Source organism: Anabrus simplex, chromosome 14 (assembly GCF_040414725.1).
Source record: "Anabrus simplex isolate iqAnaSimp1 chromosome 14, ASM4041472v1, whole genome shotgun sequence".
Lineage (NCBI taxonomy): Eukaryota > Metazoa > Arthropoda > Insecta > Orthoptera > Tettigoniidae > Anabrus > Anabrus simplex.
The window spans coordinates 94,065,970-94,091,016 of NC_090278.1; the positions used below are offsets into that span (position 1 = coordinate 94,065,970).

At 38.1% G+C, this 25,047-nt stretch overlaps 1 protein-coding gene across 3 annotated transcripts in view; it reads right to left on the reverse strand.

The window, feature by feature from the left end:
- The window catches only part of LOC136885579 (pre-mRNA-processing factor 39), a 113,949-nt gene that overhangs the window by 24,406 nt on the left and 64,496 nt on the right, over positions 1-25,047 (reverse strand). For all 3 annotated transcript variants that reach the window (XM_067158235.2, XM_067158236.2, XM_067158234.2), the window contains exon 14: positions 215-274. In XM_067158235.2, the coding sequence (XP_067014336.2) occupies positions 215-274 (60 nt within the window). The remainder of the gene's footprint in view (positions 1-214; positions 275-25,047) is intronic.

The window sequence follows — 25,047 nt, forward strand, 5'->3', positions numbered from 1 at the left end:
TCCCTCCTTCAACTCTCCCCAGTTTGGGATGTTTATGGCATCTTTCCTTCTTCCTCTATCCAACCACCACTTTCCTTCTCAACTGTGTTCCAATCCACGTTTTTTAAAATTATACATTCTTGAACATTTTCAACCACCTCAGTCTGGGTGTCACTGTCAGGAGATAAATACAATAATTCTCTAGATTATGCCAATAAAATATAAGAATATTTACCTTATCTTTTTCAACTGCTTTATTCAGTATTGAAATTGCTTTTTCTACATCTCCTTTGATCTGAAATGAGAAAAGTTGCATGAGAAAAAGAATCACCAATAAACTATTTTAAAAGTTGTCATTCACACAACCAAATACAATCACTGTATTAGAAAACCTTTCACTTCAGGATTACTCAACAAAATATATCCCGAATATTACAAATAAGAGAAGATGGCAGCTTGTTTATAGGTAGCACGTTTCAAAAATATCTCTGAAAGCCAACATAAAACTTCAGAAACAGTTTTGATAGAGCAGGCAATGCTCAAGAATTCTACCGTGCTCACATGTAAGGCAGACCATCAGCTAGATACAACCAGGTAAAGCTAAATCATGAATCATGCAGCCTCATTAACCTCAAAGGGAACGCCAAATATGGGGAAGGTAGGAATGACTATAGTTGTATGGTGACCTCACCACATACTGCTGTGATAGTGGCATTTTATCTGTAGCCACTGGCGGCAGCTGAGCAAGCTGATGAATGTTAATGTGCGAGATGAAAGGGTTTTTTAAACAATTTGGTTTACATCGCACCAACACGGACAGGTCTGGCCTTAATTAGGGTACACTTTGGTGTAAAAATGGGAAACCACAGCAAACCAGCTTCGGGGCTGCCGACAGTGAAGTTCAGTCCCACTATCTCCTCAATGCAAGCAGATAGCATCGTGACTCAAACCAGGGAGCCATTTGCTCGGTAGACCAAAGTAAGTAAGTAAGTAAGTAAGTTACGTAAGTAAGTAAGTAAGTAAGTAAGTAAGTAAGTAAGTAAGTAAGTAAGTAAGTAAGTAAGTAAGTAAGTAAGTAAGTAAGTAAGTAAGTAAGTAAGTAAATAAACTTGTCCTCAACCTGAAGTAGCACAGTTCTTTTCAGTCACACCACAATGGAGGTCAGCTGCATGTACAGTTTAACCCAACTACCAGCCCTCCTAAATTCTGAATCTCTGGCAATACCAGGAATCAAACCCAGGCCTCTGAGGACAGCAGCCAACAGCACTGCCTGTTACGCTAGTGAGGTAGACAATACATGAGACTGACTTAAGAGTTTAGTAACATTGACATCATTCTAGTGTAATTATATCCCTAGTATGGGTACTGCTGTAGCATTCAATTTATTGGTGAAATGTCAGTATAACAAACTCATGTGGGTACTAGAATTATTCTTTGTTTTACTGAAATTTCATTAAACCAATACTGATTAAATTGGCCTAGAAATTTTTTAAAAAATAAGTTGCTTTACGTTGCACCAACACAGAATAGGTCTTATGGCGATGATGGGGCAGGAAAGGGCTAGGATTGGGAAGGAAGCAGCCGTGGCTTTGATTAAGATACAACCTCAGCATTTGCCTGCTGTGAAAATGGGAAACCACGGAAAACCATTTTTAGCGCTGCCGACAGAGAGGTTTGAACCCACTATCTCCCGAATACTGCATACTGGCCGCACTTATGCAACTGCAGCTACTGAGCTCAGTGAAATTGTGTTCCACAGCAAGGAATAACAGATTCTGTGCCTGCGTTAGGTTATACTGTACAGTATATCCATATAGGTATTCATATCGTATTGCACCTTCAATAAGAACCAGTACCATAACAGTAGCATTAACCCATTGAGCAGTACTGCCGTCTATTTACGGCAGTGTTGCGCGTGGCCTACGGGAGTACTGCCGTCTATTTACGTCCTCGTAGTTTGCGCCTGAATAGTAGCGCCGTCTATTCATGTTTCATGTTGAATGTTTGAAATTGTTTTCTGACATCATACTGGCGGGTTTCTAGAACAATTTTGTGGATGTTTGACATGTTCAGCGAATTTTATTCCATGTTTTGTTACATCTCGCATGTTCTGCGATGAAGTTCTGTCGCCGCGTCTGTAGTCACGTAACCTAACTTCTTACGAGATTTTGCTACGAATTACGACAACACGCGGGAACTGTTTTCTATTGTTGTTGCCTGTGAGTGCATTGTACGTCTATTCCTTGACAATACACATAATTTTTCTTTTCCCTCATCTCTGGTTTCCGTAGAAACAAACGCTCTCTGATTGTAAATAAATACACGTGCAAATGGCGGGATCAAGTCGAGGATGCGGGCTTGCTCCGCAAGATATAAGTAATATTTTGACTAACGAGGAGTCTGATGATGAAATTGATATTTATGCTGATGATAGTGATTATATTGTGTCCGATGAGAGTGATATAGGTAATTCCTCTGAAGACGACAACACGGAAACTGAGGACGAAGTGCAACCCGCTGTCGCAAAGAAGGCTAAGCTGTCAGCTGTTCAAGCCAAAAAAAGAAAGTGGAGTTGTGTAGGTAGGTTTCTTCCTACGCTATCTGCTCATTTTGATGCTTCAAATTCAGGTGTTAGTGATAATCTTCGTGTGAATGATAATGACAATGAGTCAAGACTTGAAGTGTCGATTTTCAAAGAAGTTGTAGATCGCAATATTATGAACTTGATAGTGTCAGAAATGAACAAGTACTACTTATTTGTTACGGAAAATACGGACGTAAAGGAAAAGTCGAAGTTACATAAGTGGCAAGGCATAACCGTGGAGAATCTTTATGTTTTCCTGACAACTGTTTTGTTGATGGGCCATGTGAAGAAAAACAGGAAGAAAGACTATTGGTCAACAAATAAATTGATCGAAACTTCGATGTTCGGTAAAGTGATCTCTCTCGACAATTTTTCCCTCATTCTAAGACTGCTTCACTTTTCAGACAACAATCTACAACTTTCTGGACGTCATTTCCCGAAACCAGTACCCCCAACGCAATCAAAGCAGAAACCACAACGGCGGTGTTTTGTGTGTCAGCACACAAAGAAGAGACCACCCAAAAGAACAGACACTAAGTGGATGTGTGTTGAGTGTGATAGACCCCTGTGTGTACACCCCTGTTTTGAAGAGTACCATACCCTAAAGACATTTTGATGGGTGAAACTGTCAAGTCAGTGTGTTGCAAAGGCTACAAAAGTGGTCACCTATGGAGAGGAATTATGTTTTTGTTAATTTTATTGTTCTTTTCAATATTTTGAGAAAATATTATCTACGCCACTGAATTAAATTAAATTGAAGGTATCAGTTATGTACCATAAGTTTGAATTATGTGATTTTATTGATAGAGAAAAGTTAGAATCAAAATAACTTAAAATCAACAATTCAGAATTTTCAAGAAAAAACTCACTCCTGGTGGTCTGTGTCACCAAAAACTCACTGATCAAAAGGTTAACAAACACCAATCCGGCACCATGTCTAAATGGTCACAGAGGTCCCGGGTTCGATTCCCGAAAGGGTCAGGAATTTTAACCATAATTGGTTAATTCCGCTGACATGGGGCTGGGTGTACGTGTCGACTTCATATCATTTCATCTTCTTCACCATGCGCAGGTCGTTTACGGCATCAAATCAAAAGACCTGCACCAGGTGAGCCGAACTTGTCCTCTGACAGTCCCGGCACTAAAAGCCATACACCATTTCATTTCAACACACACAACACTCCACCGGCCCACGAGGCCCACTGCATCAATATTTCAAAGACCCTGACCCGAACCACTATTACGAAGAGCAGTCAGCAGACACTGTTCTACCCCGTACCAATAGTAGTATATCAAGGAAAATTGTCAACCTAACAAGAAATACTCTCAGTACCAAAGAATCTGGAGCATATGGAGCAATACAAGCTGTACATTATTATACTACTTTCACCAAACTAAGTTTGTCTCGATCACGTATTTTAATTGACATGTATTTTAAGAATACCGACACTGAATTTATCGAGAGAGATTTTATTCAACAAGTTGAAAGCTATTTTATGTCTTAACTGTAGTGATGATGGCTCAAGAGAGCTGAAACATGTATACATTATTATAAAATGTCTACTAATTAATCTTTAAGATTAAAACGCACAGTATTGAACAGGTGGAGTTTTATATTGTGAGAATTACATATATTCAACAACTGAACATTATTCTTACAGTTTTTCATTCCTCATGCCCTTGGTAGAACCACAAACTAAGTTTTACGTTGACAAAGTGCGCTTGAAAAGGTTACAGAGGTTAGGTATTACACTTACAGCCATCCTATCAATTTGCTTTCTCCATATATTATGAGACTGAGTTGAGAATTGATAACTCAAAATATTAGGCGAGGTTAAAAATACACATTTTAAGTGATTTTTTACAGATTTGATTTACTCTATGCAATAAAATACTGTATCTCTCTGAATGCAAGACTACCCAGAATGCAAGACGAATCCCCCCCCCCCCCCGCTTTCTCCTTAAAAAAAATAAATCAGGCTTAAAAAGTGCTTTATAAAATCATATGAATGCCTTTCTTGTACAGTACGCATTTGTAGACTATCTTTGTCTTCATGCCAACGTCAAACATTGGTTTTAGATATGCCGTTATTTTTTTGCGGCTGCAGAATTATTCTTTATTTCCGCAGGTTTAATAACCATCAACGAAAACTGGCATTGTATTATCGACGAGAACCCGCTGAAAATTTGCCGGCAATACCTGTTCCACGCGTCTCCCCAATACGACAATCCATCAGGAAAATATTCCAGCTGTCTATAAAACTGTTACTTTTATTCAGTATCAGGTACAACAGGCTTTCGTGCACATCTGACTTGCCGGCCGACTTCAGTGGCTAGTGAGGTATAGGTCTAATAAAGACAATGTCATCGAAGGGCAACAAATAACTTTATTGCGCCGTGGTTTGTCATTCTGCCCTTGAGTTTTTTCGCGCACATGTCTTACAATTTCATCTTCGACTTCTTTAAAGCATCCTTGTTGCGGACCACTGAATGCATTTTTTTGTACAGTACGCATTTTTTAAAGCTATCTTTGTCTTCACGATAACACTGAATATTGGCTATAGTTAGGCCTATGCCGTATTTTCTTGCGGCTGCACAATTATTATTCATTTCTGTGTGTTTAATAACCATTAACTTAAAATTTGCCGACAATACTTGTTCCACGTAACTTTACAATACGATGATCCATCACAAATATTCCTCCTGTCTGTAAAACTGTTAATTTTACTAAGCGTCAGGCACAGCATACGTTTTATAACTCTGCCACTGAGTAACCGTGGCCTTTCTAAGAATTCAAAGTCTCGCAGGTTTTGATGCCATCATGCGGATTTAAGAAACGTTTCTGTAGAGGCTAATAGAATGCCATTCTCCAGAGGTGCCAACCTTTGAAGTGGATTATCAGTAATCACCCTCTAACCCCCCGAGAAAAATTTCGAGTCAGTCCAATCATGCTCCTCCCTTCTCAATAATGACACCCTTTTTGTTCTTCCCTCTAGCAGTCCATTCGAAAGTATATGATATTCCACAATAACATTTGAACACAACCTGTTAGTTCTGTGATAACATTCCTTGTGGCTTGTTTCTCACGAAGCAGCTGCTTTTCAGTGTAGTTTTTCTTTAAGCATCCTTCACACTGTGATTTTAGTCTCCTGAACCATAAGCGATTCCAGCGCAGATTGCTTAATGCAGGCCGCACTTCTTTCTGTCAACTGTCAGGTACACCTAACACAGCAAATCCAACATCACTGAAGGATATACCCGCATATTTTTAAAAAAGAATTGAGTGCACAAAATTGGAGTACGGGTTTTATTTCTGTCAATGTTGGCTTTTTTTTTTCCTTTCAAAAACAGCCTTCCTAAAGTTAGGGTGCGGGGATTATTTGAGTAAATACGGTATAGTGGAGAAGAGCAGCACCTGAGCTCCTTCATTTACAATGAATTTTACAACGCTTATGGGTAGCAAAAGGAAGTCACGATAGAATAAGCATCGTTGCCAACTCACAAGCATTGAAACGAGGACAATTTAGGAGAAATGTACAAATCCGTTCAAGCCTTTTTTCCTTCTTTTATCTTCTTTTTTTCCATAGAAAATTATTTTTTTCTGATGTCAGCTTTTCTGTAATAATTTTCCTTTGACCGTATTTCTGTAATTGTGAGGTGAAATCCGTAATCATTACGGACACTCCGTAACAGTTGGCACCTCTGCATTCTCTCTTCACTATTTCCAGAGATCCAGTGACGTTACACAGAGGTACTGTACAACTGGTCGCCGTGGCTAGTGATGTATAATAGAGAGACGGACGTTGATTGCCAATTAGTTTTGTGTGCACGCAAGAGAGGGGGGTGAAAAGAAGCAGCTAGGTTACCGTGGTAGCTGCCAGTAGTGTTCGTTACTGTAGGTCGCGAATGCAAGACAACCCTTGATTTTTCGCTACAGATACTGAGGAAAAAACGTCATCTTGGATTCGGAGAAATACGGGTAGTTTGTAATTTTCTTGTGTTCATTGCTGCCACGCTATAAACAAGTTGCTTTATGAATAAAAGACAAACCATGAACACATTATGCAATAGATAAGAAATCCTCACATTCATTCGTTGACTGTAAACTCTGCGCTCCTGTCCAACCAAAACACCATGACTCCTTGCACCGGAAGATTCGCAAAGCTTATAGGTTACTTTCAAATCGATATCCTGTTCAATCAATCATTTACATAACGTATAATCCCGAATGCCACCCACACTTTTCCCCCAAAATACTGGTTCTAAATCTTGGGTGCGGGTCACATTCAAGCCATTCGTTCTTGTAAATACTTACTACGTTTATATGGAATACTGAAATAAATTTGAATATGGTTACCATACTCAATACACCACATATAAACAGGCATTCAGGTCTTGTTGTGTTTTAGTTATTTTCTAGAAAACAAGATATGATTTTTTCTCAATACGGTTACAGTGGCATGTAAACGTAAAATGTAAGGTAATGAAATATGGTAAACCCAAGAATATGGGTAAACATGCGGTAAATATGAAAGCCACTGCTGCGGATGCTCGATCAACATTCGTTTCGCAAGTGTTGCTGGCATGCTAGGTGCGTGAATAGCTGATCTCGCGGGATATCGTACTTTGCGAGAGTTGAGACTGTTGGTTACGGAAGTCTACCTCGCTCATATTTGAGTTCCATATCTGTCCCGTGAAAGTGCTGTCTCGATAGTAAGTGATGGATTCAAAACGGTGTCTGCAGTCATTTCCTGTGCGTAAGAAACTAAAACGTTGTAAGTGAAGCTGAAACATACGGAAATTGTGCTGTCGGCAGAAAGTACAGTATTGATGAACCGTGTATTTGTGACTGGCGTAAGAAGGAAAAACTTTAAAAAGTAATGGTGATCGCAGAACGTTCTGTGGGCAGAGTGCAGTGTTTCCGGAAATTGAAGAACGACTCCACAAAATTGTGATAGAAAAAAGTCAGTTAGTTACTTAGATCAGAGAACAAAACCCAATTTGGAACAATAAATATTTTAACAATGAATGGGAAGGAAAATGAATGGATTGATCTAACGGACAGACGAAAACTCGACATCCTGGGATTAAGTGAAGTAAAATGGAAAGGGATGAAGAAATTAAGAAAGGGATACACCTTGTACTGGATGGGTAACAGGAAAGAGAAAAGAAATGGAGTGGGGTTTATAGTGAATCAGAACGTTCAACCAACAGCTGAAGTTGAGTATGTAAATTAAAGAATTATAATAATGCACATACAAGGTAACAAGGAACTATAGAAGATAGCACAGGTGTATGCTCCACACACAGGATGTAGCGTGGAAGAAAAGAAGAGTTCCTCAATGAACTGGAAACACACATTGTTGGAGATGGGATCATGATAATGGGAGATCTGAATGCCCATGTGGGAACTGATAGTATGGGTTATGAAGATGTTCTGGGCCCACATGGGTATGGCGATAGAAATGAAGGTGGAGAGAAACTGTTGGGCTTTTGTATCAGAAATAACCTGATAATAAAGAACACATGGTTTACGAAGAAAAAATAGCCATAAGATCAGCCGATATTGTTGGGATGGACAGTATAGAACACTCGTCGATTTTATAGTAACAGACCGAGAATGGGGAAAATATGTGATGAATACAAAGATAATCCCCAGTGAAAGTATGGAAGGTGACCATCAGGGCCCGGATTCCAATGACGTGTCATCTTTTAATTGGTGCGTCATAGAAGTTGATAAGTTATATACAAATCCTGTTCATGGCCCCCCAGATTAAAGAAATGTGTATTTATTAAGTCATTTTTCATCATTTTTTGAAATATTTGATTTTTAGATCATGTTTTCGCTTTTTGTATCATTATTTTGTCATTTTTAATTATTTGATTTTTCTTATTGCTTATTTTTAAATAAGAATCCACGTTTTACATCATCAACCAACCAGTTCCTGTATCTTGATGTACTTTAAGGTTTACGTGAAGGTTGATCTTCGGAAGTTTCTGCACTCAGTTGTGAGCCGACTACGTAGCTTTGCTCATCCCTCACCTTTGTGTCTTAACAGGAGGTGAGAGCTAAGCCTTTATCAGTTCACCAGGCAAGTGTGTTCACAGTGTGACATCAGCAGTGAGGTATTTCTGCCAGTGTACTGTATTTCCTTGTTCCTTCAGGTCAGTTTTAGTTGTACAGTTTGTAGATGTCATTTCGAGTGCGTGTTAAAATGCCAAAAGTAAAACCATCGAAGGCAGGTCATTTGAGACAAATTGTCTCTGAATTCGGGGAAGATACCTTTTCTACAGATGGTGAAATACTATTCTGTAAAGTGTGTGAAGTGAAAGTGGCAGCAGCAAAAAGATTCACTGTTCAACAGCACGTCAGTCGCGAAACACGTGCACGGTATTGAGAATATCAGCAGAAAGAAAAGTACTCAACAGTTACTCATGCAAAAAGCATCATCAAGCAGAGGTACAACCTCAGCCTTTTTTAATGAACTGTGTGAAGTTTTTGTCACAGCAAATATTCCTTTTCATAAACTAACTATTCGTAAACTAAGGCAGTTCCTAGCACGGTATACAGGTCATCCCATTCCCAACGAATCTATGCTAAGGAAAAATTACATACGGCTCTGCTATGAAAGAACACTTCAAAGAATACGGGAAAGAACAAGCAGAAAAAAGATTTTTGCCTCAGTAGACGAAACTACTGATGTTGAAGGTAGTTACGTAGCTAATGTAATTGTAGAAACCCTGGAAATAGATAATCCCGGAGAAATATTTTTGCCAACTTCTGAAGTCCTGGAATCTGTCAATCATTCTACAATATGTCGAATGTTTGACAGGGCCATGGTTCTGCTGTGGCCTGACGGTTGGAGGTACGATGACGTTTTACTTTTCGTGACCGATGCCGCGTCTTACATAGTTAAAGCTGCTAAAGCTATCAAAGCTTTTTATTCAAGAAAGGTGCGTGTAACTTGTCTAGCTCATGCTTTCCACAGAGTGGTAGAAGACATGAAGGAGAATTTTCCTGTCATTGATAGACTTGTGTCGTAGGTAAAAAAGGTATTTATCAAGGCCCAATCGCGCAGGAAACTCTTTAAAGTCAATAGCTCCCGATATCCCACTACCTCCGCAGCCTGCACTCACACGTTGGGGTACGTGGACCAATGCGTGCGAGTACTACAGCGACAACTTTTTAGCAGTGAAGCGAGTGAAAACTCTCTAGAAGCACAAGACGCCAGGGCTATCGAAATCGCCCAAGAGATGTTTTCAGCTGACAATGTAAGTTGGCATACATAAAGGCAAAGTTTAGCTCCCTGCCGTCAGCTATTACATGACTTCAGGAGAGAGGTGTGACAATCGAACAAGCGACAGCTTTGGTGAGAGCAACGCATGAAGCTTTGGAAAATATGCATGAAGGGAATGGTTGAATTCCTGAAACATGTTTGATTGAATTAAATAATTTTCTTTCATTAATACGTGTATTGACAAGGCTGATTCAAATATAACTATTTTAAATATTTCTGTACTACATTGAAATTGGCGAGTCGGTATTTCGGAAACTAAAATCTGTTCTTGATAAAAAAAGATACAAGGTTTCAATGTAGTGGATACTGAAGAAAAGCTGTCACCAAGTGATTTAGCGCACTTCAAGCACGCACCCTTCGCATATGTGGACGTCGAAAGGAGCTTTCCGATGTACAAGAACGTTTTGGCCGACAATCGACGTTCTCTTACCTACAAGAATCTACGGATGGTCACAGTTATGTATTGCAACACGGTCTGAGGTAAATATTGAAACCTACATAATATGGCATTAAATATAGTTTTACAGTTAAATCTGCAACCGACGGCGATTACGATTATCTTTATAGGAACATTTTCCTTTTCAGTTCATTTCTCTTTACGGAGTACATTGTGTCAGAAGATCTTCATACCGGCACAATTTGTTTCTAAGGAAAACTGAGATTCCAAAACAAAGAATTGACATACAGCTATGTAAAAATTAGAGAAAATATTAATTATCAATATTGTTCATATCTAGAAATGTATATAATTTAGTTTTAAACAATAAATACTTGGGATTTTTAGGTCAATTTTAGGACATCATTTGATAATTTTAAGGTAATTTTAAAGGTCACTTTTTAGCATTTTTAGGTCAACAAAATCCAGGCCCTGGTGATCATAGATTATTAATTGTGGAATTAAAACAAGTAAAAATACCTAAAATTCTAATAAAGAAGAAACCAACGATCAGGATTTGGGAATTGGAGGAGGATAAAAGAATAAGGACAATTTAAGATAGACATTTGTGGAAGCAGCAACTGAGGTATGTGGGAAAACAAAAGCAAAGGTTAAGGGAAAGGAGACATGGTTGTGAACATACAAATAAAAAAAGAAATAAAAGGAACAAGGTGAAGAAAGAAACTGATAAGGAAAAGCAAAAAAAAAAAAAATCAGAGGGATGAGAATAAGATAGAAAGGTTACATGTGGAATACAAAAGATTGAAACTACAAGTAAAGAGGAGTATCAAGGAAGAAAAGAGGAAACACAGAGGAAGAACAATATGGCTTTAAACCAAATAGATCAACAATAGATTTACTATTTACAGTGCGAACAATAATGGAAAAACATCTGGAAAGGAACAAGGAAATCATCTTTGTACTTTTGGATTTGGAAAAACTTATGATACAGTTAAGAGAAAACGTGTATGGGAATGCCTATTGAAAAGGAATGTATCAAAATCATGAATTAACAAGATAAAAATGTTGTATCATGTAAGTAAAAGCAGTGTACAAGTGGGGAGTGGTGACTGAAACATTTTATACAAAATAAAGTCTCAAGCAAGGAAGTGAACAGTCACCATTATTGTATATTATATTGATGGATGAAATCATAAAACGTGTAAAACAGAGAATCAGTAGTGATGAAGTGAATGCTTTGGTATTGGCAGATTATGCGGTGATTTGGGGAAAGGGAGAAAAGGAAGTACAAAGGAGAATGGACATTTGGAATGAAAATCTGAAGGAGTTTGGAATGGTAATTAGTAAAAAGAAAACTGTAGTCATGTACTGGGGAAAAGATAAAAAGAGAAGACAAGTGAACATAGACTGAGAACAGTTAGAGAATGTAGAACAGTTTACATATCTGGGTAACATTATTAATGGAAGTAATGAAATCAATCCTGAAATTAATAACAAAGTGAAGGTACAACATTTTATCATCAAGTCAGAGAGCTTTTATGTGATGACAAAGTACCCAAGAGAACTAAATGAACATTATATAAACAGTATTTCATACCAATTGTAACATAGGACTAGAAACCCTGGTAACTAATAAGAGACAAGATGATAGGATCCAAGCAGTAGAAATGAAATTTTTAAGAACATTGGTTAAAAAGACGAGAGAGAGAGAGAATTCAAAATATTTAAATCAGAGAAGAGCTAAATATAGAACTGTTCGTACAAAAGATACAGAAAGCAAGACTGAGATGGTTTGGATATGTAAAAAGAATAGGAAAGGAACGGGTAGCAAGAAGGGAATTGGGAAGAGAAGTTAAGGGAAAGAGGCCAGTTGGAAGACTGAGAAGAAGGTGGATGGATCAGGTATGGAAGGACTTTAGAGAAGCTGGACTGGATGTGGCAGAAGTAATGGGGCAGGAAAAGTGGAAGGACGGAAAGGAGTGGAGGAGGCTTGTTAACCACCCCGGGCAACCGGAGAGGGACAATGATGACGATAAGTTAAATATAAGTAAAAAGGTGAAATTTTAATTCGTTATACTGAAACTTTGAAATTTATTAAAATGAAATGTTTTCAAACACACATTAAATAGGGAAAAGGGAAGGAGAATAAAAATAAATTCACAATTCTGAACATTTCATCATCCCAGCACTCATTACAGCGACATTTTACTGTATTTATTAATAATGTCTCAATAGAATTACATCCTATTTTGCATTTCCTGATCATGGCAAAGGAAAAACAATAAGTTTCCAAGGCAGTGTGGGGATATGTTTCTAACCAGACCGTAATTTGTTTTTATTAGCAAAGTGGTTTTTGTATGAATGTCTTTCAGTAGCATTGCTTAAGAAATTATGTTAACTTTGGAACAACATGTTTTCGTTGCGGAGTGCTATAAAATGCATTCGTCTGTCAAAATGTGCCAGCTTCAACTCATTTTGCGGATTTCCTGCAGTCTATTTTCCAAATACCAATACGAAACATAATATAGTGAAGACTATTGGCACCAACCGGTTCATTCTTGACAATAAGTGAAGTCTGAGACAAACTTTGTTAACATAAGAAAAACTTCAGGTATCAAATCAATAAATCACTGCTGATCTGCATTTAGGGCAATCGCCCAGGTGGCTTTCCCAGCCTTTTCTTAAATGATTGCAAAGAAGTTGGAAATGTATTGAACATATCCCTTGGTAAGTTATTCCAATCCCTAACTCCCCTTCCTATAAACGAATAATTGCCCCAATTTGTCCTATTGAATTCAACTTTATCTTCATATTATGATCTTTCCTACTTTTAAAGACACCACTCGAACTTATTCGTCTACTGATGTCATTCCACGCCATCTCTCCACTGACAGCCCAGAACAAACCACTTAATACCAATATAAATGGTACGTTATTGGAAATTCTCCTGGTTGCCAGCGTTTCACCTCAGTGTGCGAAGTTGGGCTCATCAGTTGGTGAATAGCACACCACCAACACGCATGGCTAGTGCATATCGTGGAGGCCACTGCGTAAGTTAGTTGGAGTCACCGGCAGTGCCAATGCACTATGAGAGACTTTGTCTCATTTCCAAAAATTGATGCCTGCCTGGCCATCAGATGATTTAGATGTTGCCATTGATGCTTTCACCGCCCGTATTTCTTCTTCATCATCATCATCATCATCATCATCATAATTTCCCTTTATCCAGCTGTAGCCGAGTAGAGGCAAATATGGTTCCTCTCCACTTTCTTCGGTCTTTCCACCACTCCTCCTCCAACACTGTGTCCCAGTCCAGGTTTCTTTCTATAATGCTGCGTTGGATGGTATCCTTCCATCTCAATCGTGGTCGTCCACGGCCTCTCTCCTTCCTTGGATTTGCATTTCCATCACCTTTTTTTTGGCATTCTTTCGTCGCTCATTCGCTTTATGTGCCCAAACCATCTTAGTCGGCTCTTCTCTATTCTATCATTAATTTTTTCCACTCCAATTTCTTCCCGGATTTTCTCATTCCTTATTTTGTCTCTTCTACTCTTCTGTATCATACTCCTCAAGAACTTCATTTCGGCTGCCTTCTTTGTCATTCTCCAAGTTTCTGCTCCGTAAGTTGTTATGGGTACGTAATACATCTTGTACATAGTATCCTTTGCTTCCGTTGGCACATCTTTGTCCCATAATATGTTTCTTACACTATGATAGAAACAACTTCCAGCTTGAATCCTTTTACTAATCTCAGCATCCAGTCGAGCATTCTCCATTAATTCACTCCCCAGGTATTTAAACGTATCCACTACTTCCAGGGGCTTGTCTGCAAGTCTAATCTGACCTTTCCCTTCTTTCTCCCCTCTAGTCACAACAAGAGTTTTACTCTTTTCTACACTTATTTTCAATCCACATTCTTCGATCTACCCATTCACCACATTCAACTATTCTTGAACCTTCCTGTCGTCTTCTCCCCAAATCACAATATCATCTGCAAATAACATCATGTTCATTTCTCTTCCTCCATATGCTGCTTTTGCTGTTCTCATGATGTCATCCATTACTATTGTAAACAGGATTGGTGATAGAACACTTCCCTGTCTCAGCCCACTAGTTATTTTGAACCAACTTGTCCTGCCAACGGCCCGTACTTATCTCAGTAAAAAGCACAAAGAAATGCAGGAACCATAACATCATTCCCAACTGTGTGAAGCTGAAGCACATGTTAAATACACCGAACGCCAGGAGAATATATCAACGCGCTAGCAAGGCTCTTGTGCCGCAGGTTATGATCTTCATTTCCGTGTTGACGTTTAACTAATAAGATAGAGTTTGAGGGATGTTCCACCATTTAACACATTGTAAAATACATTAAATTGTAAGAAGACCAGTTTCAACTCCCTTGGAGTCATCGTCAGTTCCTGTTGAAAATTAATTCCGTTAAAGCCGTACCTATAAAGTACCGAAATTCATTCATAGGTTTTTGAGAAAACATTTTGTTTTTAACAATAAATCCTCCTTAAGAAATTCAATTAATTTTTGTGAAATATTGAAGAAATTTGAACTGCAACCCAACCATATTTTATGTTCTTACAATGTCACAAACATCTTTCCAAGCATTCCCACTAAAGAAACCATTAAAATTATCCATGACAACATCAGTAAACACAGCGGCCTTTGTAAAATGGAAGTTGAAGATATTGAATAAACAATAATTACTTCTCATTTCTTCTTCTTCTTTTATGACCACATAGTATCAATTTAGTCAGTCCGTCGTTCAGGTCTCTTTGAAGAGATTGTTTGGGCTTTGGGGTCCTCCCAGTACTTCTTCAGAAGCTCCGATCTTCGTGCCCTTTCCTCAGTTGAAAATATACGTGGTGTTGGTTTGTTTTGTGTAAGGGTAAAGCGGAGGTTTGTATTCAATTTTATTTTATTTGTGATGTCTTCTGTTGTAAGGCCTATTTCTTTCAGATCCTCTCTTACTTTTCTGATCCGTTTACATCCTGTTGTGGTATTTTTTGAGACGAGATTGTGTTGTCCTAGTTGTTTCAGAAGTCTCGAATCCTGCATCCTCATGATATGTCCAAAGAATCCCAGTCTCCTCTTACACATAGTATCTGTAATGGGTTCTAGCTCTTTGTACACGACTTTGTTAGGTATTAACCGCCACTGTCCATCTTTCAGGTATTTTTTGTTGATGCAAGTTCTTCCAATCCTCCTTTCAATTTTCTGAAGTATGTCAGTCTTTGATTGTTTATTCAGGTAAAAAAGTGTTTCTGCTGCATATGTAGCTTCCGGTTTTATAACTGTGTTGTAGTGTTTTATTTTTGTATTTATTGATAGACATTTCTTTTTGTAGGTATCCCATGTTAATTTTTGTGCTTTAGCTAATCTATTTGTTCTTGTTTGGATTGAGATTTTTTCATTTAGGTTATGTGTTATTACTTCTCCAAGATATTTAAATTGAGTTACTATTTTCATTTTATTACCATTTATGGTAACTTCTTTTAGTTGTGTTGGTTTTTGGGGCATAATTTCTGTTTTTTCAAATGATATTTTGAGGCCAATTTTATTTGCAATGTTTTGAAATTCTGATATTTAGGTTTTTGCTTCTTTTATGTCCACTGCTAGTAATGCTAAATCGTCAGCAAAACCCAGGAAATTTGTTTTGATTTTTCGGCCAATCTTTATTTTGGGGGGACATTTCTTAAACCATTCTCTCATTACCATTTCTTGAGCACAATTAAATAATAGTGGTGAGAGCCCATCTCCCTGCCGTAGTGCAGTTTTAATTTTAAAGGTCTCCAATGTTTCACCCCTAAAATTCACTTTTGATTTGGTGTTGGTGGGAGTCAATTTTATCATGTTTATTAATTTGGGGTGTAGTTCAAGGTGTCTTAAAATTTTAAACAGAGATTCTCTATGGATGCAGTCATACACTTGCTTGAAATCTACAAATGTTATCACCATATCTCTATTTCTTCTCCTATTATAGTCCATTATCAACTTAAGACTCATGATCTGATCAGTACAGTTCCTCCAGGGTCTGAAACCTCCTTGATAATCTCCTAGTTCTTTCTCAAGTTGTAAACTTATCCTATTAAGGATGATTATTGAAAATATTTTGTATGTTATGTCTAGGAGTGAGATTCCCCTGTTATTAGGGTCGGTTTTATCTCCTTTTTTGTGCAGTGGGTGAATGAGGGATGTTGTCCAGTGTTCTGGTAGTTCTTCTTTAATCCAGAAAGAGACAAGTTGTTGATGGAGGGCAACTTTTGCTTATGTTCCTGCATATTTCCAGATTTCCGCAAAGGTCTGATCTTCTCCTGGCGCTTTGCAGTTTTTTAATTTATTCAGAGCTTGGTAGACTTCCTTTATAGTGGGGGGATCGATATTCTCTGGTGGTGTTTTTATCGGGGTGTTGGTGTCCAAATGAAGGAGTTTTGTAGGTTCCTCACAATTTAAAAGCTTATTGAAATATTTAGCCAGAATTTCTGCATTGTCTTTATTGTTATGAGCCAGCTTACCATTTTCATCCTTCATCAGTAGGGTCGGGGGTTCATATTTTTGGAGCTGCTTTCTGAAGGTTATGTAGTAGTCCCTTGATTTTGTTCTTCAATTAACTGCAGTGTGTCCTTATGATGTCTTTTCATTCTTCTTAAGACTTGGGTAGTTTCTTTTCTCTGTTTTACTAGATTTTGATAGGATATTTCTGTTTTTTGGGACAGATGTAACAGCCATGCCTGATGTCTTTTCTCCACTGTTTCATCACATTCATTGTTCCACCATCAGTGTTTTTTACGTGGTTTAATTGGAGATAGGTCTTCTGCAATTTGTTTAAGGTTGTGTACTAAGTCTTCAAGTTCATCTGTGATTTTTATTTTTACAGTTGCTTTCTGGTAATTTTTGTTGTTGATTAGCTGGGTAGGATCTATTTTTCTTTCAGTTTTAAGAGCTTGCTTTTGTTGTCTCCTCCAGGGAGTGAGTTTAATTTTAATGTTAACTATGTAGTGATCTGAACCTGTCTATTCCTCGGAGGACTTTGACGTTATAGATCTCTTGGTGGTGGTATTTGTCCATGCAGATGTGATCCAGTTGCCATTCTCCTTTAGTGTAGTCAGGGTGTTTCTATGTTTTGAGTTTTTGAGGTTTCCTCTTAAAACATGTAGATTTTGAGATTAAATTAAGGTTTCTACACAGGTCGACTAGTCTCTCTCCATTTTTATTTGTTTTCTTGTGTGCTGCCCATTTTCCGATGATGTCACGGTATTTTCTTTCTCTGCCTAGTTGAGCGTTGAAGTCGCCTATTAATAATTTTACATGGTGTTTGGGGATTTTATCTATGGTCTGGTCCAATAGGTCCCAAAATTCTTCTGTTTCCTCATGGTCTTTTGAGGAGTTTTTATCATTAGTGGGAGCATGGGCATTTATTATAGTATAGATTTTATTAGATGCCTTTAAGGTGAGCGTTGAGAGTTGTAGAGACTGTGATTTGAATTCTTGAACTGAGTTTATTATTTTAAGGCTGACCAAAAATCCTGTTCCAAATTGTGGGACATTCTTCATCACTGCCTTCCCGGGTATACCTTTATAAAGTCTATACCCTTGAGATTCCAAGGCATCCTGGTCAGTGTTGCTAATTTCCTGTAATCCCATGATAAGAATTTTGTGTTGGTCCATTATGCCGGTGATCACTTTTAGTTTACCGGTTTGTATGAGTGAGTTTACATTGTGTGTAGAGAAGTATGTTATCTGCTTTGGTTTGATTCTTGATTTTGTCTCGTTCGTGTATGTGGTACTAGGGTATTTCCGTGCCGCCGACTTCACGGTATCTTTTAGGTGGCAGCCCATCGTATCTGAATGCTGCCTTCTCTGAACTCTTGGTTCAGCCGGTGGACTATTCCTTAACACATTGCTGACTGGATGCTTGAGCTTGTCACATACCCTGTGGACCGGACAGTTTTCTACGAAGCATACCAGGGTGCACTTGATTATAAAAATGTACATTACATATTAAACCAGTCAATATTTTATCTTTAAAGTTGGTATGGGTACTCTCCAATGCCCCTAGTAGTAGTCGATCTGCCTTTACAAAACCTTCTTCAGCGTCAATTCCTAACACATCATTAAAAGTTTACATCGTTGTCGTCCTCAGAATCACTTGAATAAAGAAGTATACTAGGTAAATTACGGCCTGCAGAGGCTTGAATATCACTTCCACTATCACTCTCACATTCAGTTTCCACTAATTCATTAGACTATTTCCATTTGAACACTCATCGGCATATAATTCTTTTAAAATAACGTCGTCAACTAACATCCGCGGACGATCCATCTTGTCATTGACTGAACTGGCAGAAAGAAAGTCGACGTTTCGAAACTAAATCAAAGAATAAAAGAGGCCGTGAATAAAAGAAAAGTGGCAGATATACATCTACAATTTATTCTACTCGACGTGCACGTCCGAAATAGTTCAAGATATGGTCAAGAGATGTCACAGGAAGACCGAAAACAATCTCGTGAATAAAACCAAGATTTCTCGGGGTCCGTCACCTACCGCTGGCGAGTGTACTACGAGATTTCTCGGGGCCCGTCACCCATGTGTTAAAAGACCTTCTATGGTTGACTGTCAAGGTGTCACCTGTGTTGGACTAGGTCCCGAATTACAACTCTAGATGTGATCCAGTGAGGTGATAATGAGGCCGCTCCTCTGGAGTACAACGCCTTGTGCAGCCGCCCCTACTCTGGAGAACAGACGCTGCATAATGGATACCAGTGGCATTTCCTCCACTGTGGGGACCATCACCCCACCCAAAGGGGCTCATTCGCCCGAAGCCGTTGGCCCCTTTAGGGAGTCATTTTATTTCCCACCGCCCAACACTTCTCCTTTAATGGTAAACATTATCAGCAGAAAGGCCTAGCTATGGGAGACCCTCTTTCTGGCATTCTAGCAGATATTTACATGATTCGATAGAACATACAAAAATTATTTCAGAAATAAAGGGTATTTGTTAGTGGCTAAGATTTGTTGACGATACGTTCGTGATTATCAATAAGGACATTACTGACAGTGACGATTTATTAGTTTCACTAAACAAAATAGATCCTAACATCAAATTTACGAAAGAAGTTGAGGTCAATAATTCTTTAAACTTTTTTAGATTTAACAGTTACACGTTTGAATACCACTTTTGAATTTCAAATTTTTAGGAAACCTACTCATTGACCCATAATTATTAAAGATTCATCCTTGCATCCCAAGACCCAAAAACTAGCTGCCTATCATACTCTAATATACAGGGCACTAAAAATTCCTCTTTCGCCAAAAAGTTTGGAAATAGAACTGAATTACATAGGACAGTTAGCTCAGTTCAATGGCTTTAAAATAAATATAATCAATCGGTTAATTAATAAGATCAAAATGAGGCTATCTTCCAACCTAGTCCCAGAGAAATCAAAGAAAAACAGCTACGCCACATATACGTTAAACAACCCAGCTCTCCATCAGATCACTAATGTTTTTAAAAAAAACACGTCGACATAGCCTTCAGGACAGCAAATAATAACCAGAACAAATTCCGCAACCACAATGGGGTCAATAATAATAATGTTTACTCAGGATCTGGTGTTCAAAGGTTAAAATGTACACAATGTGGGTTCACGTGTTTTGGTCAAACAGGGAGGAGCTTTTACATGAGGTATCTGGAACATTACAATGCTTCCAAGCACAACAAGTATTCGGCCATGAGCCAGCATATGAGTGAAACAGGCCATAAATTCACCTCAATAGAGAAAGATTTGACAATCGTTAGAAGCCTAGGTAAGAGGAAGTTATTGAGCGAGACGGAAAACTTGTACATTTATTTAGAACAAACTTATAATAAAAATAATAATCTTAACGTCATTGACAACAAAAATCCATTATATGAGACAACCCCGAGGTTAATCCAGGCCGTAAATCAGAATAAAGTCCCCAGTATGTTTAAATCACAGCACGCATGCGCTTGAATTACCACGCCTAATACTGGGCCCGCCCAATCCAATTCAAATAACGCCTCTCTGGCAACAACACAGACGCACAAATTGAAACTCCCTCCCCCTTCCCCTCTACGCTCCAACCCTCCGTTACCGCATCAACACTACACTAGAAGTAACAAGGTTAGTCATTCAGACACAACCGGAACATGTGGTTCCAGCTAACATCTGACAGAACAAGTAAGTTCGTCCGCTTTTATGGGGTAAATACTTTCACTTTACCATTATTATATTGGGCTCTACATTCATCATTCTAAATTCCCTTTTTTTCTCTTATTCAGTTACAGACAACTCATAATTCCTCCCAGGTTGAACAATGCACCAACAGAAACGTTAATCGACAAGAATGGCCCAATATTCCTAAGAAGATTTTTATCAGATGAGCACTAATGAATGATATCAACAATATGTTTCCAACATACATGTTTTAACCTATAAAAATATTACCGTCCAACCATGCTTCTTTCTAAAGGAACATTCAAACCCAACATGATCGGCTTTATATCACGGTTCCAGTGTTGTAACCAATATACTTACGACAGGTAACCATAACCACCTTTGTTTGAACCAACTATAAAACCTTCAACCTAATGTTCATCCATACTGTTGGAGAAGCCCCTATTTCACGTTGTGATCAATCTCTAGTCAATTAAACTTTCATCCATACAGTAGGAGAAATCCAATTTTACATTTTGGACGTTTTCTAGTCATTGTAAAATAAGATAATTTAGTTGCTTCCTTGTTCACAAATTCTGGCTTTTAATTAATGTACATATTGTAAACTAAGGCACTACTTTTGTAACAAAATTTTAGCATTAAACCATTGTATTTAGTATTAAGTTCCAATGTCTAATAGATTTAAAACTCGATCTTAAGATTAGCATTAGGCTGAAGATGCCCAAAACTAGGACAAAACATGTTCCTAACTAGTGTTTATAATTCATGTAGGATTTAATCACTACAAAATACAATTGTATTGGATAGGTGGACACAGTAATTTTATTCTTGAAAGAATGTTACTTATTGTATCTTCAATACGGAACAAAATGAGATTGGTTACTTGTAACTCGCCAAAAGGGCAAGACGAATTTGTGAGCCATCACATATTCAGGTGGAGATGGACAAGCTCAAAGTCGCGTTCAAGGGTAATGGTTACAGCGATTTGCAGATTCATAGAGCCCTGCATCCCAGAGAAACGACCAAGCAAAGCTACAGAAGGAAGAAGTGAAGGGAATTGCCCACTTGCCTTACATTCATAATACCACAGATCGAATTGCCAAGGTCCTCCCCAAACACAATATAAAATTCGTGTTTGGCACCGCCACTAAAATTGCTCACAGTCTGAGTAAAACCAAGGACGAATTGTCCCCACTTTTTACATCCTGGGGTATACGAAATTCCCTGTACTTGCAGTAAGGTACACATCGGCCAGACACGCCGGTCCATTGGTACCCGTATCAAAGAACATGAACGTAATATTCGTCTCAACCAACCAGACAAATCAGCAATATCTGAGCACACTCTATCGTCGGGTCATGATGTCATATTCCAAGATGCTCGAGCTTTTACCCACACTAGACACTACAGGTTCAGGATTATACGGAAGCTGTGGAAATACGTAGAAATCCTAACAATTTCAACAGGGACACCGGCTATCAATTAAGTAATACCTGGTTGCCAGCCATTAAGAATTTACGTAGGCAGTTCCCTACGTTGGTACATAGCACACCCACCAAGACACATGGCTAGTGCATGCCGTGGAGGCTACTTGGAGCCAATTTCCCAACTGATGAGCCCAACTTAGCACACTGGGGTGAAACGCTGGCAACCAGGAATGAGTCAGCTGGAAAATGTATAATTTCCAATAACGGACCATTTATATTGATATTATAAATTTACTCATTCGGGACAAATATTTGAGGTCCCCTATGCGAATCAACATCTATATCAATAACATACGACTTAGTTGAGCATCTCATCTCCTTTCTCCCAAGTCTTCCCAGCCCAAACTTTGCAACATTTTTGAAATGCTACTCTTTAGTCTGGAATCACCCAGAACAAATCAAGCTGTTTTTCTTTGGATTTTTTCCAGTTCTTGAATCAAGTAACCGTGTTAGCATCCCATACACTAGAACCATACTCTAGCTGGGCTATTACCAGAGACTTGTATGCCCTCTCCTTTATATCCTTACTGGAACCCCTATATACCCTTATAACCATGTGAGATATCCGTACCCTTTATTTACAATCATATTTATGTGATTATCCCAATGAAGATCTTTCCTCATATTAAGACCTAGGTACTTACAATGATCCCCAAAAGGAACTTTCACCCCATCAATACAGTAATTAAAACTGACAGGACTTTTCCTATTTGTGAAACTCACAACCTGAATTTTAACCCCGTTTATCATCATACCATTGCCTACTGTCCATCTCACAATCGAGGTCATTTTGCAGTTGCTCACAATCTTGTAATTTATTTATTACTGTGTACAGAATTACATCATCTGCAAAAAAGCCTTAACTCTGATTCCACTTCTTTACACATATCATTGATATAAGAAAACAAAGTCCAATAATACTGCCTTGAGGAATTCCCCTCTTATTACAGGGACAGATAAAGCTTCGCCTACTCTAATTTTCTGAGTTCTATTTTCTAAAAACATAGCCACCCATTCAATCACTATTTTGTAAAGTACAATTGCACTCATTTTTGCCAGTAGTCTCCCATGATCTACCCTATCAAATGTCTTAGATAGGTCAATCCCAATACAGTCCAATTGGCCTCCTGAATCCATGATATCTGCTTTATCTTGCTGGAATCCTACAAATTGAGCTTCAGTGGAATAACCTTTTCTAAACCCAAACTGCCTTCTATCAAACCAGTTTTTAATTTCACAAACATGTCTAACATGATCAGAAAGAATGCTTTCCCAAAGCTTACATACAATGCATGTCAAACTGACTGGCCTGTAATTTTCAGCTTTATGTCTATCACCCTTTCTTTTATACACACGGGCTACGATAGCAACTCTCCATTCATTTGGTACAGCTCCTTCATGCAAACAATTATCAGATCGGTACTTCAGATATGGTACTATAATCCAACCCATTATCTTTAATATATCCCCTGAAACCTTATCAATTCCAGCTGCTTTTCTAGTTTTCAATTTTTGTATCTTACTGTAAATATCATTGTTGTCATAGGTAAATTTTAATACTCCTTTAGTATTAGTCACCTCCTCTATCTGGACATTATCCTTGTAACCAACAATCTTTACATACTGCTGACTGAATACTTCTGCATTTTGAAGATCCTCGCATACACAGTCCCCTTGTTCATTAATGATTCCTGGAATATCCTTCTTGGAACCTGTTTCTGCCTTAAAGTACCTATACATACCCTTGCATTTTTCACTAAAATTTGTATGACAGCCAATTATGCTTGCCATCATGTTATCCTTAGCTGACTTCTTTGCTAGATTCAATCTCCTAGCAAGTTCCTTCAATTTCTCCTTACTTCCATAACCATTTCTAACTCTATTTCTTTCCAACCTGAACCTCCTCCTTAGTCTCTTTACTTCTCTGTTATAATATAGCAGACCTTTACCATTCTTTACCACCTTTAAAGGTACAAACCTATTTTCACATTCCTCAACAATAGCTTTAAACCCATCCCAGAGTCTGTTTACATTTTTATTTACCATTTTCCACTGATCATATTTACTTTTAAAAAACTCCCTCATGCCTGTTTTATCACCCATACGGTACTGTCTAATAGTCTTACTTTTAATATCTTCCTTACTTTCACATTTACTTTTAACTACCACAAAAACAGCTTTATGATCACTAATACTATCTATTACTTCGGTTTCACTATAGAGCTCATCTGGTTTTACCAGCACCACATCTAGAATATTCTTCCCTCTAGTTGGTTCCATCACTTTCTGAATCAGATGCCCTTCCCATAACGTATTTGCCATTTGTTTGTCACACTTCCTGTCGTTCGCATTACCTTCCCAATCAACATTTGGTAAATTGAGATCACCCGCTACAATCACGTTCCTTTCCTCATCGTTTCCTACATAGCTGATTATTTTATCAAAGAATTCTGAATCAGCATCTGCACTACCCTTTCCCAGTCTGTGCACTCCAAAGACATCAAGTTGCCTATTATCTTTGGAGATGAAGCCTTACACCTACAATTTCACATTTGACATCTCTAACTTTTTCATAGCTTACAAATTCTTCTTTCACCAGAATGAATACTCCCCCCTCCTACCATTCCTATCCTATCTTTACGATACAATATGGGCGAAACATGTCCCTTGTAACTTTTTATGATAAGATTTAATTCTTAATTTACTAGATCTCGTGTATTGAATAGGTGGATATTAAAAATAACACTTGTACCATACTTTATATTTGAACACTCCAGTTCCGTGAGAAAATTTCTGCATCCATTATATCATTTCTCAGCCATGATTCAGCTCTTATTACAATATCTGGTAAGTATATATCTATTAAATTACTTAATTCTATTCCTTTCTTTACAATACTTCTACAGTTCAGCACTAACATTTTTATGTCATCCCTACTTTATTTCCAGTTCCCTGTTCCTTTATCAGCGCTCCCTAGGCCACCCTATTTCCCTGAATGTACCTCCCTATAACCCTTCTAAGCAAAGTTCTTGAAGGAGAGTTCCTCAAAATCTCTGATGTCTACAAGATCTCCCAATTTAAATCTTTCGT